This window comes from Solea solea, chromosome 3 (genome assembly GCF_958295425.1).
Source record: "Solea solea chromosome 3, fSolSol10.1, whole genome shotgun sequence".
In the NCBI taxonomy this organism is placed as follows: domain Eukaryota; kingdom Metazoa; phylum Chordata; class Actinopteri; order Pleuronectiformes; family Soleidae; genus Solea; species Solea solea.
The window spans coordinates 31,664,343-31,678,210 of NC_081136.1; the positions used below are offsets into that span (position 1 = coordinate 31,664,343).

Consider the following 13,868-nt stretch of genomic DNA (forward strand, 5'->3'; position numbering starts at 1 on the left):
TTCTAGCAGTTGCTGGTTAGCGCAGGAATAAAGACCTCACAATTTTTCCATTACAAAGCAAAACCATATTTATTGCACATCTCATCCCTGCGTCATTCCTGTGATTACTGAAAGATGTCAGGAGTTGTGGTCACGACCGCGTCCCCTCCGGCTACAAGGAGCTATTCTATGTTTACATGACATAATGGCTGGAGGGAGAACCTGTGTGGCCGCCGCTGATTACACAAGAACACCTAACATGAGGCTGTTTATATTGTATAAATGGAATATGTGTCGTTTTATTTGACAATGACAATGTTTTAGACTCATCACTTATAGAGGAAGAGAGGAGACAGAAGGGAAAACCAGGAGGACGTGGACTCCAACGTGCTGAACGTGCTGTGGTCGTCATAGATTCTGTTCCCCATTTCTAATAAGACACATATATATATATATAGTCATATTTCTTTAGAAGTGGAAAGAGTACTGACATATTCTACTCAAGGAAAAGTACTGCTATTTTGATATAGTAAAAGTACTGGTCTAAAAATGTATTAAAATTTAGTACAAGTTACTTTTTTAACAAAGTTTTTTCTTGTGGCATATTTTAAAGCGAAACTTTACAAATGTAAACACGTAATGTATCAGTCAACATGGGTCAAAGGTCACAAATGCTTTCACTTTCTCACGCAATTCACCTGTCCTCATAATTCACGTGTCTTCATCATTCACCTGTCCTGTCCTCAACATTCATCTGTCACCATCGTTCACCTGTCCTCATCGACCATTCACCTGTCCTGTCCTCAACATTCATCTGTCACCATCGTTCACCTGTCCTCATCGTTCATTCACCTGTCCTCATCGTTCATTCACCTGTCCTGTCCTCAACATTCACCTGTCCTCATCGTTCACCTGTCCTCATTATTTACCTGTCCTCATTATTCACCTGTCCTCATCATCGATTCACCTGTACCCATCGCTCACCTGTCCTCATTATTCACCTGTCCTCTTCATTCACTGCCAAAGTTTGTGGGGGGTGAATTTAAAATTTTTATGCAAATGTAGCACGTGTGACGTACAGTACTTCCAAAAAAAACACACTTACTGTAAGTAAAAGTAAAATGACAGATTTTAAGTTCACAAAAAACCTAGTCAATTACAATAACGCGAGTAAATGTACCTCGTTACTTTCCGCCTCTGTATTTCTGATACTTGTGTGAGGAGTAACGGACAGACACGACGATCGCTGCATCAGTTCTTATCCCTCACAGAGAACAGAGAGGACGAGAGGAAGAAGTGTGGGAAAGAAGAGTCGCTGTCAGTCGTGCACGGCTGCCTCCTTCCATGTAAAAATGCCTGTTTCTGCTGCAGCTCCTCTCCCTTGCTGTTATCCTTACCTGATTACTGTTCCCTCTCTCCCTCTCTCTCTCTCTAAACCACTTTGACACACACCACTGGTTCCAGCAAACGTCTCCCCTGTCAGATTATCGCGCGCGTGCACACACACACACACACACACACAGTAAAACAGAGAGACACAAGCATATAAAAAACATAGTGTTTTCATGCAAAATGCCACATATGTTCAGACATATGTTCTCCTGTCTGTGCCTATACAAATATACACTCAACAGCCACTTTATTAGGTACACATGACACCCAATAAAGTTGCTGTAGTGGCAACTGCTTAAAGATTCAGCGTGTTTCAAAGACGGGTGGTCTTCGTGTCTTGGTTGTAACGAGTGTCGTAACCTTCTATCGTTTGAAAACCCAGTCTGGTTGGTGCCAGACCATGTGACAGTCAGAGTCAGTTTAATCACGTTTCTTCCTCCTTCTGATGCTCGGTTTGGACTGTAGCAGGTTGTCTCGACCATGTCTGTGTGTCGCGTGGTAGGTGGTGTACCTAATAAAGCGGCCACTGAGTAACACACAAGTCTACTGAGGAGGTCAGAGAAAGAGAGAGGCCCACTGCAGGGGATGAAAGTTTCAGGTTGGTCCACACAATTATCTTTTCTCTGCATTAAATGAGCAAGTATGTAAATATCTGCAGTATATCGGAGTAATATATCGTTTGCTAAACTTTCAGTATGACTGAAATATTATCATGCATTTCCTTGGGAAGAACTTGAATATAAATATTTACACGATAATCCGCATACAAATTCAATTTAACACACATTTTAATCCTATAGACCTAAATATATACTGTGATAATTTGGCAGGTATTTCAGAAGAGCATTTTGTATGGTAGAGGATAATAATATTAATATAAGAAACAAAACTCAATAAAATAAAAATGATAAAATGTACATCTCAAAATGAAAGCAAAGAAAATACTTTTTTTAACTTAGTTTCCACTTATAACAAAAAGTATTGATTCTTTCAGGCGCTGTTTTGTTTTAATGCATGTATTCAACCCTCACTCTATGATATCTGAAATGTTTATAAGTTTCCTTTTTTTAATGATTTTAAGCATTTTGTGACAAAATGAATTTAATATCAAAATAAATTGTTCATAAAACCTGCTTTTATTGGAATGCATGTTATTTTATATTCTCACAACTTGTGTAAAGTAGATGTAAAAAGAGCAGATATAACTCACAGAGAGTCAACGAGACAAAGAGACGCTGCATTAAAACGTGCCACTGTTTTTCTACTCGGCGAAAGCGTTGCTTAAAAGATAAAATAAGTTGTAAATGTGGAGGCCGTGTGTAACTTCTCCTGCGTGTTTCTGCGCCGTGTTTCCTGTGTGGTCCGCTCAAAGGGTTAAAGCCCAAAGTGAACTGAATTGTAAGAAGTTGGTTTCCAAGGGAAACAGTTCGCACCGTTCCAGCTGAGGCGGGACAAACCAACTGCCTGACACGGAGGCTGGAGGGGTGACAACTCGCTGACATGACGAGTTAACGCCACGCCGCGTCGCTTCGTAAACATTAAATACACATTTTGTGTGTGTTGCTCACACTCTCGCGTCAATATAGTACAATGCCGTCCTTTAGAAGCGCTTTTATGACACGAGTAATCAATACTACCGCGCACCTCCACCCCTCGTGTGCAGCCACAGTGCTGCGGTCGCTGCCAAGTCGGTTTGAAAAGAGCAGACAAAGGCTTTGAGCTCAGGACGCCCCTCGCTCTCTCCCTCTCTCCCTATATCTCTCTCCCTCTCACTCTGCCTACAAAAGCAGCCTCGCTCTGTCGTCCGTTCCCTTTTCTACCATGGAGATGTTATTTAAAAGGTGGCGCTAGGCTAGTTTTCATTTTATTTCATTTTATTTATTTTTTTACTTTCTCATACTGATATGTACGACCATCTGGATCCGCGCTCGGCCGAGAGAGAGAGGCTTTTAGTTGGTATAATACAAGGAAGCGTCGCCTGAGAGAGGGAGAGAGAGGGGGAAGGATTGACGCTTTTCCTCCTCTCCTACTCCTCCTCCTTCCTTTCGCCCCCCCTCTCCTCTTCTTTTTGGCGGAGAGAGGGGTTGAGGCTGGAATAAACGCTTTTTTTTGTTTTTGGATTTTTTTAATGCCTTTGAATCCTACTGCGCAATCAGACCGGATCACGTGGGACTGGAGCGAGTTGGATCGATTTTGCACAGTTCAATAGGAGAGAGAGGAAAACAGAGAGAGAAACTAACAACTCTTATTTCTTGTTTTTGTTTTTTCTTCTACTTCTGTGGATAACTGTGACTGTTGATACTTTTTTTTTTTTTTTTTTTTTTCGTTATTGCCAGAGAAGTGGGTGTTTGAGTGGCTTCTTTCTTTCAGCCTTGGAGGTGAGGAGTATTAATTCTTATATGCCTGGGTTTTGAAAAACAATGGAGACGCACATCTCGTGCCTCTTCCCGGAAATTTTGGCCATGATTTTCAGTTATCTGGACGTGAGGGACAAAGGCAGGGTGGCCCAAGTGTGCATCGCTTGGAGGGATGCATCCTACCACAAGTCAGTGTGGAGGGGGGTGGAGGCCAAGCTGCACCTCCGCCGGGCCAATCCCTCCCTGTTCCCCAGCCTCCAGGCCAGGGGCATCCGGAGGGTCCAGATCCTCTCCCTGCGCCGCAGCTTGAGCTATGTGATCCAAGGAATGCCCAACATTGAGTCCCTCAACCTGTCCGGCTGCTACAACCTCACAGATAACGGGCTGGGCCACGCGTTTGTGCAGGAGATCCCATCACTGAGGGTTCTGAACCTGAGTCTGTGCAAGCAGATCACAGACTCCAGCCTTGGCAGAATAGCTCAGTACCTGAAGAACCTGGAGGTGCTGGAGCTCGGTGGCTGCAGCAACATCACCAACACTGGGCTTCTCCTCATAGCTTGGGGCCTGCACAGGCTCAAGAGCCTCAACCTGAGGTCCTGCCGGCATGTCTCGGACGTGGGGATTGGACATCTGGCGGGCATGACCCGCAGCGCGGCAGAGGGCTGCCTGAACCTGGAGTACCTGACTCTGCAGGACTGTCAGAAACTGACGGACCTGTCACTCAAGCACATTTCCAAGGGGCTGACCAAGCTGCGGGTCCTGAACCTGAGCTTCTGTGGGGGGATCTCAGACGCAGGGATGATCCACCTCTCCCACATGGCCTCCCTGTGGAGCCTCAACCTGCGGTCCTGTGACAACATCAGTGACACGGGGACCATGCACCTCGCCATGGGAACCCTGAGACTCTCCGGACTTGACGTTTCCTTCTGTGACAAGATAGGGGACCAGACCCTGGCGTACATCGCCCAAGGGCTGTACCAGCTCAAGTCGCTGTCCCTGTGCTCGTGTCACATCTCGGATGACGGGATAAACCGCATGGTGAGACAGATGCACGAGCTGAGGACCCTGAACATCGGACAGTGCGTGCGTATAACGGACAAAGGGCTGGAGCTCATAGCGGACCACCTGACCCAGCTGGCAGGCATTGACCTGTATGGATGTACCAAGATCACCAAAAGGGGACTGGAGAGGATCACACAGCTCCCCTGCCTTAAAGTATTGAACCTGGGACTCTGGCAGATGACAGAGAGTGAGAAAGTGAGGTGATTGGAAATGTTGTTTTGTGTGTGCGTGCGCGTGTGTGTGTGTGTTCTCTTTTTCCTTGTTTTTTTTGTTTTTAAAGGGGGACAGAGGGGCAGGAGAAGGGGAACTGTGGACGGGTGGGAAAACTATTTTTCTGATTTGAAAAGAGAGGGAGAACCCTTCTTTTCCCCCTGCACTGTTAAAGGTGCGCTTCTCCCATGTTGCCAGAATGTTCTGTCAAAATATTTTCCTTTCAGTTTGCCGTGCAGGATCTACACGAGTGTTTGCTATGACTTAATATTCTAATAGGGAGAAATAAAAAAAACAAAAACTGCTTTTTTTTTCTTGTAAAAATCCATGTTAGCATTTATTTCTTAACCACATATTGAGTTTTTTTTTTAAACGTCGCACCAAATTTTCCAACACCGGGCTGGATTAATAACTTCAACGCGGTGTCGCTCTCTGCACACGTGCGAATAATCTGCTGCGTTTACTGACACTTGCTTCCACGTAGCGACGATCTAAAAACAAGTGAACCTGCATCCAAAAGTGACCGATTTAAGGCAAAGTTAAGAGTTTGGTTTTTCTTTCAAAAACTTGAGTGTGAGACTTTAATTTTTTACAGTGAGTGTGGATCTTCGCTACAGCCATCACGCCTAAAACAAAAAAAACACAAAAATAACATTTGGCTACCTCGTATGTGGTTGTTTTCAAAGGGTGTATACTGTTAAAAAAAAACAAAAAAGGAAGGGGGAAAGTGAGAATGAGAGACTGGGAGAAAATGTGCCTAAAGGGACTGTGTCTGCCCCCTCCCCCCCTCCCCCATTCCCTCCCTCCCTCCTTCCCTCCATGGAGCAGAGCTGGAGAAAGGAGACCAGGACACGATCTAACTACCTTTGTTAATTTATCCCCCTAAACAGCAACAATTTCCTGGAGAGAGAGAGAGAGACGGAGAAGGGAAGTGTACGCGATGTTGTCCAATCACACGAGGATGACGCTTTATGCAAAAACAACAATGATCGTTATTATCATTTTTCTTTCCTTAAAGTCCAACATTAAAGTCCTTTTTATTAGACGTGCGTTGCATTCAGGGTTTGAACCAGTATGAAGGAGACAAGACTATCAGCCCGCGTGAGACTGATGAGAAACAGTCCTTACATAACAACACTGTAGAGGGGAGAAGGAACATTATAGCGGTGTAATACAGGATTTAATTGGCACGATCGGGCCGTTATCAGACACGATATTAGCGTGGCGCGTGGTGGGAACGCTCAGTGTTGTTTTGTGGTGGAAATACACGTCCGTTTGACGTCATTCAGAGCGTCGTACTTCAAATTGAAGTGATTTCTATGTCTTATTCCCTTTAGTGGTCCAAAACAAATCAGGGTCTGCTGTATGTTGTTTCCCCCCCTCCTCCTCATGTTAATGCCAACACCTTCATATTCATGTTGCTCCAGAGAGAAGGGGGGGGGTGAGGGGTAAGAGGGGTAAGGGGGGGTTGACATGTTTCCTCCTCCTTTTTCTTTATCTCTCTCTTTTCTCCCTGAATTCAAACACCCTGAATCCATTTTGAGACATGCTTAGAAGTAGGAGCAATCGATTATTTTCTTTTTTCTCTTTTCTCTCGCCTCCGTCTCGGGTTACAAGCGGAATGTCTCTCTCTCTCTCTCTCTCTCTCTTACTCTCTCCCCCTCTTTCACGCACACACACACATGCACACACACACACACACACACACACACACACACGCGTGCACACAGAGGCCTGTGTGTTGTTAATGTAATGCAAATGACCTGCTAGAAAAATTAATATACAGTTGTGCGTTCCTGCTGAAAAAGCTGCGTGTGTGCGTGTGTGTGTGTGTTTTGGAAATAAAATGATGTACTGTATATTATGTGTTTGTAAAGAAGGAAGAAGAAGAAATGCAGAATCCCCAAATTAAATTGTTTTATATTCTTACGGTTAAAACAATTAAAGATATTTATATAATAAAAGAAAGACAGCGGTGTGGACTACTTTTTTTGTGTGTGTGTGTGTGTATGTGGCACTTGTTTTGTTTTGTCATCTCTGTTTGTGTAATTGTGTTTTAACAAGAGTGTGAGAGATATTGGTTTCTATAAAGGCAATTTGACATTGTTTATTCAACAAATGCAGCCAGTAAAGCTGTGGCCTTGTCCATAAAATAAGGGATTTTCATATTAATGCCTTGCTGTTAATAATAATATCCACCCACACGTTCCACACTAGTATTGTCCCAGATCAGAGCTGAGTTGCTGCTGAAGAAAAAAGGGGGGGGGGGTAAAAAAATCTGTTATGTTGTTAAATTATTTACAAGGAAATATAAAATGGATGCTTGCTGTCTTGATTTGGCTGCAGTGTCTGTGTAATTAATTATCACGAGGTGTTTATTGTAGGAAGCTGCAGCTGGGTATTATATTTTTAAATCCTCAAATGCAACAACAAAAAATGGAGGAGGAGGTGGTGGTGGTGGTGGTGAGGGAGTGGGGGTTCAAATCAAACTGGTGAGTTGGAGGGGGGAGTGCGGGGGGTCACGGCTTTGTGTGGAGGATTTTCAAAGTTTAAATTGCAGGTTTTATGGCTTTAGTTTCGGGGCTCTGTGTTTTTCGCTGGCGTTTTCTGTCACATGTGGCAGAGAGAGAGAGAGGCTGCATCTGGGCAGCTGCATGTGCCGAGTAATGAGAGCCAAAGTTGGTTAGAGCAGATTTCCCTCCCCTCTCTCTCTCTCTCTGCCTTCCATCAGGACGTGTTCTGTGTGTGAAGTGACACAGCGCACAACACGCACACACACACACACACACACAGGGAGGGAGAGGAGGGTTGCCAGGCCGGTCAGTGGCCATTGTCTGTCTTTAGAAGTTAGGAAGGCAGGTTGTGGTGGGGGGATTTTTTTTTTCCTTCTTTTCCTCTTTCTCCTCCTCTTGTGCAGTCACGCATACCAGATCTTAGACCAGGCAGTAGAGAGAGAGAGAGCCCACCCTCTTTCTCCTTGCTCCCCCCCCTCCCTCCACCATCTCTCCCCCTCTCTCTCTCCCTCTCTCCCTCTCATTTCTTTTTAGCATTCCACACCATCATTCAAAGCGTTTAAGCATTCTCCCTCTTCTGACTCTCTGTCCATGGGGATTCAGGGATAAAGGCCAGCAGAGGGATTGTTGACCACAGGGACAGAGAGAGAGAGAGAGAATGTCAGTGTTTGCTATTTCTTAAGTTTGCTTTAACTGGCCTTTGGTCTTGTGCAATAACACTGCAACGGGTGCTCACTGAGATGTGAACAATTTCTCTGTGGCATTTTGAGACACTTCCTACCTCCCCCCGCCCCCCTACCCCCGCCCCCCCCAGCAGAAATGTCTAAAATCGGTTTATGAAACCAAAAAGAAAAATACCACTAGACTCAGTATGGTTATTCATTTTTGTCTTAAAACGTCAACTGACAGCGTTTGTTTTTCTTTAATCCTGAAAGCTGCAGTGAGGCAACCAAAGGAGCAAAGAGGTGTGACGTAAGAAAATTGGAGCGTGAATACGATAAATGAATAAAAGAGGTTGTGTTGGGGGGGGGGGGCGGGGGGGCGGGGCGTGCGACATAGCAGATTGTTTCTTTATCATTTGACATTTCGGGGTGTGCAGTCCTCTCCGCGACAGATACAGGACGGTTAGCGTGACATCGTCGCATCACGCGCTTCTATAAGAAAAGGTCTGCGGGCTGAAATGTAGCCTGACATCGATACAATCGGCCGCATTCAAATGATAATGTGATACCTTATTAATCCCCTCAGGGAAAAGCTCTTTTTGTCTGCTCTCCTTGCATCGGGAGGTCAAAGGTCACACTCGGCTACAGCACAGCACCACTGGATGTGTGCGCGCGCTTTCGGGGGCCCGTTGCTCAAGGACACTTCGGCAAGGCCGGAGGCCTGTCGTGTTTCTTTTTTACATACGGTCACCTTGCCTGCATGAGTGTTTATATTTGTGAGTCCTTGGAGGTGCAGCAGGCCACATGCAGAGCACCCGCTCTCTCATTTAAAAAAAAAGAAAGAGAAAAAAAAGCATGAATCAGTTACACTGTGAGGTGAATGCAAACTCGGCCATTAATATATAAGCTGCAGTCCCAATTTGCATTTTGTCTGAGTGTGATTTAGGCTGTGGAGTTTGGCTACAGAGTGTTTGAGCGCTACGTCGTCTCAGTGCTGTGATCAGACGCTAAAACACTGACACTGTTGCCTTTGCACATAAGACATCAAGCTTGACACTGTTTGAGTTATTGATGCTATTTCTATTTTATTTTGTTTTTATTTGACCTGTTTTTATCGTGGTTTATTGTCTGGCTGTTACTTTAATCCACATTTTTTCTGTCCTTTAATTCATTTTAGTTCCTGTAGATGTATCTCATTGCCTCGTGTGAGCCTCCGTGCCTTTTTGTTTATTATGCTGTGTTGGTCCACTGTGGTTGTTTTAAAGTGCTTTACAAATAAAGTTGGATTGAATTGGATTGGTCGAGGAACAACGAGGGTAAAGAAGGAGCATTTGTGTTTTGAGCTCAACATGAGAGTGAATGCAGGTAACTGTGTTTCAAAACACTACTTTTCTGTCCGTCCAGACTAATGATAAATGATATATCTGTCAAATTATATCTGTGACTTTGTGGTGCTTGTGCAGAAGTCTGACTCCAGTCCGACTAAGCGGCATAATCAGACTATGAATTGCATTATCCAGGTAGTCCTACTAAGACTAGTTCAGTTTAATTTGGACAATGAGAGAACTAAAATGACGGTCTTAATCCGACTAAAATCTGGCGTTTAACATGCAGGACCGATGAGTCATGGCACTGACAAAAGAACTCAGTCGATCAGTCAGTCGCAGAGACACAAAAGGGTTGCACTGAGGGTCGCCAAAACACTTCACAGAACTTTACTTCAGATTTATGTGAATAAACAAGATGCATAAAATAAAGCTGATTCATTCGTCGATCATATATCTCTCAGTGGGTTTCCATTTAAAAACACTGTTAAAAAGATCTTTTTATGCTTTTATTATGACAATTACGTTATTGCATTATTGTTTGTAACCTCTATATTATATGACGTCTTAAAAAAGGAGGTTCTACCTGGTTAAATAAAGGTGACATAAAAGAATAAAATAAGAAATCTAGCACCTACGGTTGAGACTGAAAGCAGACGCTGTACTCACACCACGACAGACTGACTCTGCCAGGTCGGGTTCACTTCTCGTCTCCTGCATAACTCAAAGGTTTCCGTGTGTGTAACTGTGAGGCAGCTGGGGATCAAAGCAGTCACCAAATGGCTTTATGTTAAGAATTATGTCTTTTCTTCCAGCGCGACTCTCTCTCTCTCCCTCTCTCTCCCTGTCTCTCTCTCTCTCTGCCTGTCGACGTGACTGACAGCTTCTAAACAAGTTCATTCAAAAGCATGTACGTGCTCCCAAATTAGACAAAGGCCCACATGTTTGCTCCGTACGGTTCTCTGACAAAACCCTTTCATATTATTATGCTACTTTTGCATTTGAACTTTGGTTTGTGAGTGTGTGCGTGTCTGTGTGTGTGTGTGTGTGTGTGAGTGTGTGTGTGTGTGTGTGTGTAAGGTCGGTGTGTTGTAAAAGTTGAACTGTGACGAGTGTGTTTTACTGCCATCATTAAAGGAGCAGTTCACTGTTAGAAGGGGGGAACTGGGGTTCTTCACAACAAAGCAGCGGGGGGTATTAGCAGCAGAGTGTTACTGCCCCCCCCCCCCCCCCCCACACACACACACACACACACACATCTCTGTCTCTGTCTTTGGCTGCAACGACTCCGTGTCTGCCGTGTTGTCTGTCAGTCGGTCTGTCCGTCCATCTGTCTGTCTCTCCTGGCCTGTTGTGGTCTCCGCTTGTCTGTGGGTCAGCTTTCATCCCTGTTGTTGTTGTTGTTGGTGGTTTTTTTCTTCTTCACAAAAAAACCCTATTTCTTCCTTCTTTTGAAGCTCCGTTTCCTTTGTTTCCTTCCTGTGTCTTCATGTGTACCTGTCTCCTTCCCACTCTTGTTCTCTCTCTCCTTGTTTCTGCACCCCCCTCCCCTCCCCTCCGTCTCTCCATCCACCCAAAATGTTATTTCTTCCTGTCTTTTAACGTACACCCTCCCTTGTCCCTCTTATCTCTCTCCCTTCTTGCCCTTCTCACTATTTCCATTTCCACCCTCCCTCCAACCATCCTCCTCTCAGTGGCACCTGGTGTTGAGGTGTCGCTGAGGTACAGTAGACGGCTCTTTGAAGTCCCGGGGGCCCCCGGGGCCGTGCACGTGTGTGTGTGTGTGTGTGTGTGTGTGTTTGTGTGTGCACGCATGTGTTGAGAAACTTTTTTTTTAAACATCAGCAGCTCATTTGGTGTTGCTACTGATTTGATTTACCGTAATTACGCAACTATTTGTGCTATCGGAAAAATTCCGATGTTTTTTGAAAGCTGAGAAGTTGCACGTCAAAGCCAACGCGTGGTTGTTAGGGTAATTGCACTCGCTGTTGCAGGAAGCCGGCGTATCAGTTTATTTATTGGTTTATTTGGCCTGTTTTTGGACTTTGAGACAAAAGACTCAAACAAATGTTACTTTAAATGTGTTTTAAACTGTTCAAACTTCAAACTGAACACCCCAAATCTGGTGTTCGTGTAAAACTGCAGTGTTTTTTCTCAATAAAACTATTTTAACATGCAGTAACTGCCAGATATTGAACGATATTTTGGAAAAATGGGCAAAAGCACTTACTCACAAGACATTTTCTGGCCCTTTAAGGGTTAAAATAAGCAAACAAACAAACACTTGGGTGTTAAAGGGTTAAAACCCCATTACCTTCTGTAAATATCAAGCCCATACTGTATATCTTCTGGAAACTGTCTATAATGTACATTCTATTTTAACTTTTTATAGTCTTATTGTTAATAACTTTGCATATTGTACTTTTGTACTGCATGTTTATTATTTATTGTCTTTTTCTTTACTGTCTTTGCTGCTGTGACAATGTAAATGTCCCCACTGTGGGACTAATAAAGGATCTTATCTTATATTATCTTATGAAATCAGAGCTGGACAATAGTAAAAAGTCATAATTCAGGGTCTTATCTTATTTTCTCCCTGCATGAATGTGTTACTGCATTTTCATCTTCACAAAAGCTACTAAAAAAATCATAGAAACAATTTGCCAAGGGAAGTATAAACTCTAATTATTCAGGAGAAACATAACATAATTCCACGATGTAGATGAGGAACTTTAACTTACTGGGTTTATGGCTGAGGCAGAAAAAGTGTGAGGGGAGGAGCAGAGGAGGGAAACAGTGGCTCTGGCCTGAAGTTTGCTGCAGTCAGCACCCAACCTGAAGGCAGAGAGAGAGAGGGAGAGAGAGAGAGAGTAAGAGGGAGAGAGAGAGAGAGAGAGAGAGAGAGAGGGAGGGAGAGGGAGGTGAGGCACTAAAAGAATGGCAGAAAATCAGGGGAAACAGTAAAAAAAAAAAAAATGAAAGAAAGAAAGAAGAGAAAAGCAACCCAGAAAGAAACAGAGGAGAGAAAGAAAGAGAGAAAGAGAGAGAGAGGGAGAGAGAGAGGGAGGGATCTGTGAGTCACTGTTTAACTGTGGGCTGCTAGAAGTCTGCTACCCATGTTAAAATACCGTCTGGGCACACACACACACACACACACATTTTGTGCAGAAATCTTACCTACAACAGACACACACTCAGTGTCACACACACACACACACACATATAAACACACACATTAGAAGTTTATTCAACAATCTTGCGACTGCCTGTCTTATACGTTACTGCCCAGCAGACCAGCTAATTATTTTACCAAATACGCACACACACGCACACACACACGCACACACACACACACACACACACCTCTGCTGCACATTCCTCACACAGTAATGAGCCGCTATTCTACGAAGGTAGGAATTTAGACGAAGGTCAAAAAAGTAACTCTTTCCACTTAAGAAAAAGAAAAAAAGTATAACTTTAAAGCAAAGGGAGGAAACGCGGACGTCGCCTGATGTGTTAGTGAGTTATTGATTATGTTTATAAATAAAAATCTAAACAAGTTTAATTGTTGCCTGTTTGGATGTAATTTGACAAAAGAGCGAAAGGTTACTGTGCTAATATGCTCAAAATAACAATAGGAATATTACATAATCGGATTGGAATAGCTGGTATTTGTTGTATACTATATCATAGATTAATTAGGGAAACATTTAGAGCATTTGACCTGCTGTATGGATTATTTGAGCGATCATAACTCTTACACTTCACCCTGAGAGGTTTTTTTTTATGAAAAGTTACTGAAACTTAACTTTCTGGAAAAGTCAGGACATCACTTAAGTGTCTGCGTGATACATTGACTCATGGTATCATGAATAAATACGATTACAATCCACCAATTGATGAAAATCTGTGGTACACTTCTGACAGCAGCACAAAGCCCACATATTCAGTTTTAAACATACAGTATAGAATAAAAACACATTTACATAAGTATAATATATTTAAAATGTTACTGTTGCTGTGCTGCTTTGCTGTTTATTCGCATCCAGACTCAGGGACTTTGCACTCCAGCTTCTCTGTTCATTAATTCATCACATGCTGTTATCAGGTCATTTACCGCCCGAGGCTCTTTGCTCATTTGGCAACAAATGCAGATATCAACCATTTTTTTCAGAGAGATTGTTACGCTGTTATCAGAATTAAGCAGCTAGAGATCATTTGAGTCTTTCCCTTCCGTGTTTGTGCTTTTATGTGATCCGTGTGATATCTCATACACCTAGCATTAGCCACGCTAGGTCCTTTTACGCTACATTTCCAGGTGCAGTTCATTGAAGCTTTGATTTAATTGGACGACTGTGTTCTGCAGCT

At 43.5% G+C, this 13,868-nt stretch overlaps 2 protein-coding genes across 2 annotated transcripts in view; one reads left to right on the forward strand and one right to left on the reverse strand.

Annotated features, from left to right (window-relative positions):
- The window catches only part of wnt5b (wingless-type MMTV integration site family, member 5b), a 76,538-nt gene that overhangs the window by 29,539 nt on the left and 33,131 nt on the right, over nt 1-13,868 (reverse strand). The gene's annotated exons all lie outside the window — the stretch shown is intronic.
- On the forward strand, nt 3,080-6,968 carry fbxl14b (F-box and leucine-rich repeat protein 14b). Its single transcript, XM_058624072.1, has one exon. It carries the CDS (start codon nt 3,792-3,794, stop codon nt 4,992-4,994), a length of 1,203 nt encoding a protein of 400 aa, XP_058480055.1. The 5' UTR covers nt 3,080-3,791; the 3' UTR covers nt 4,995-6,968.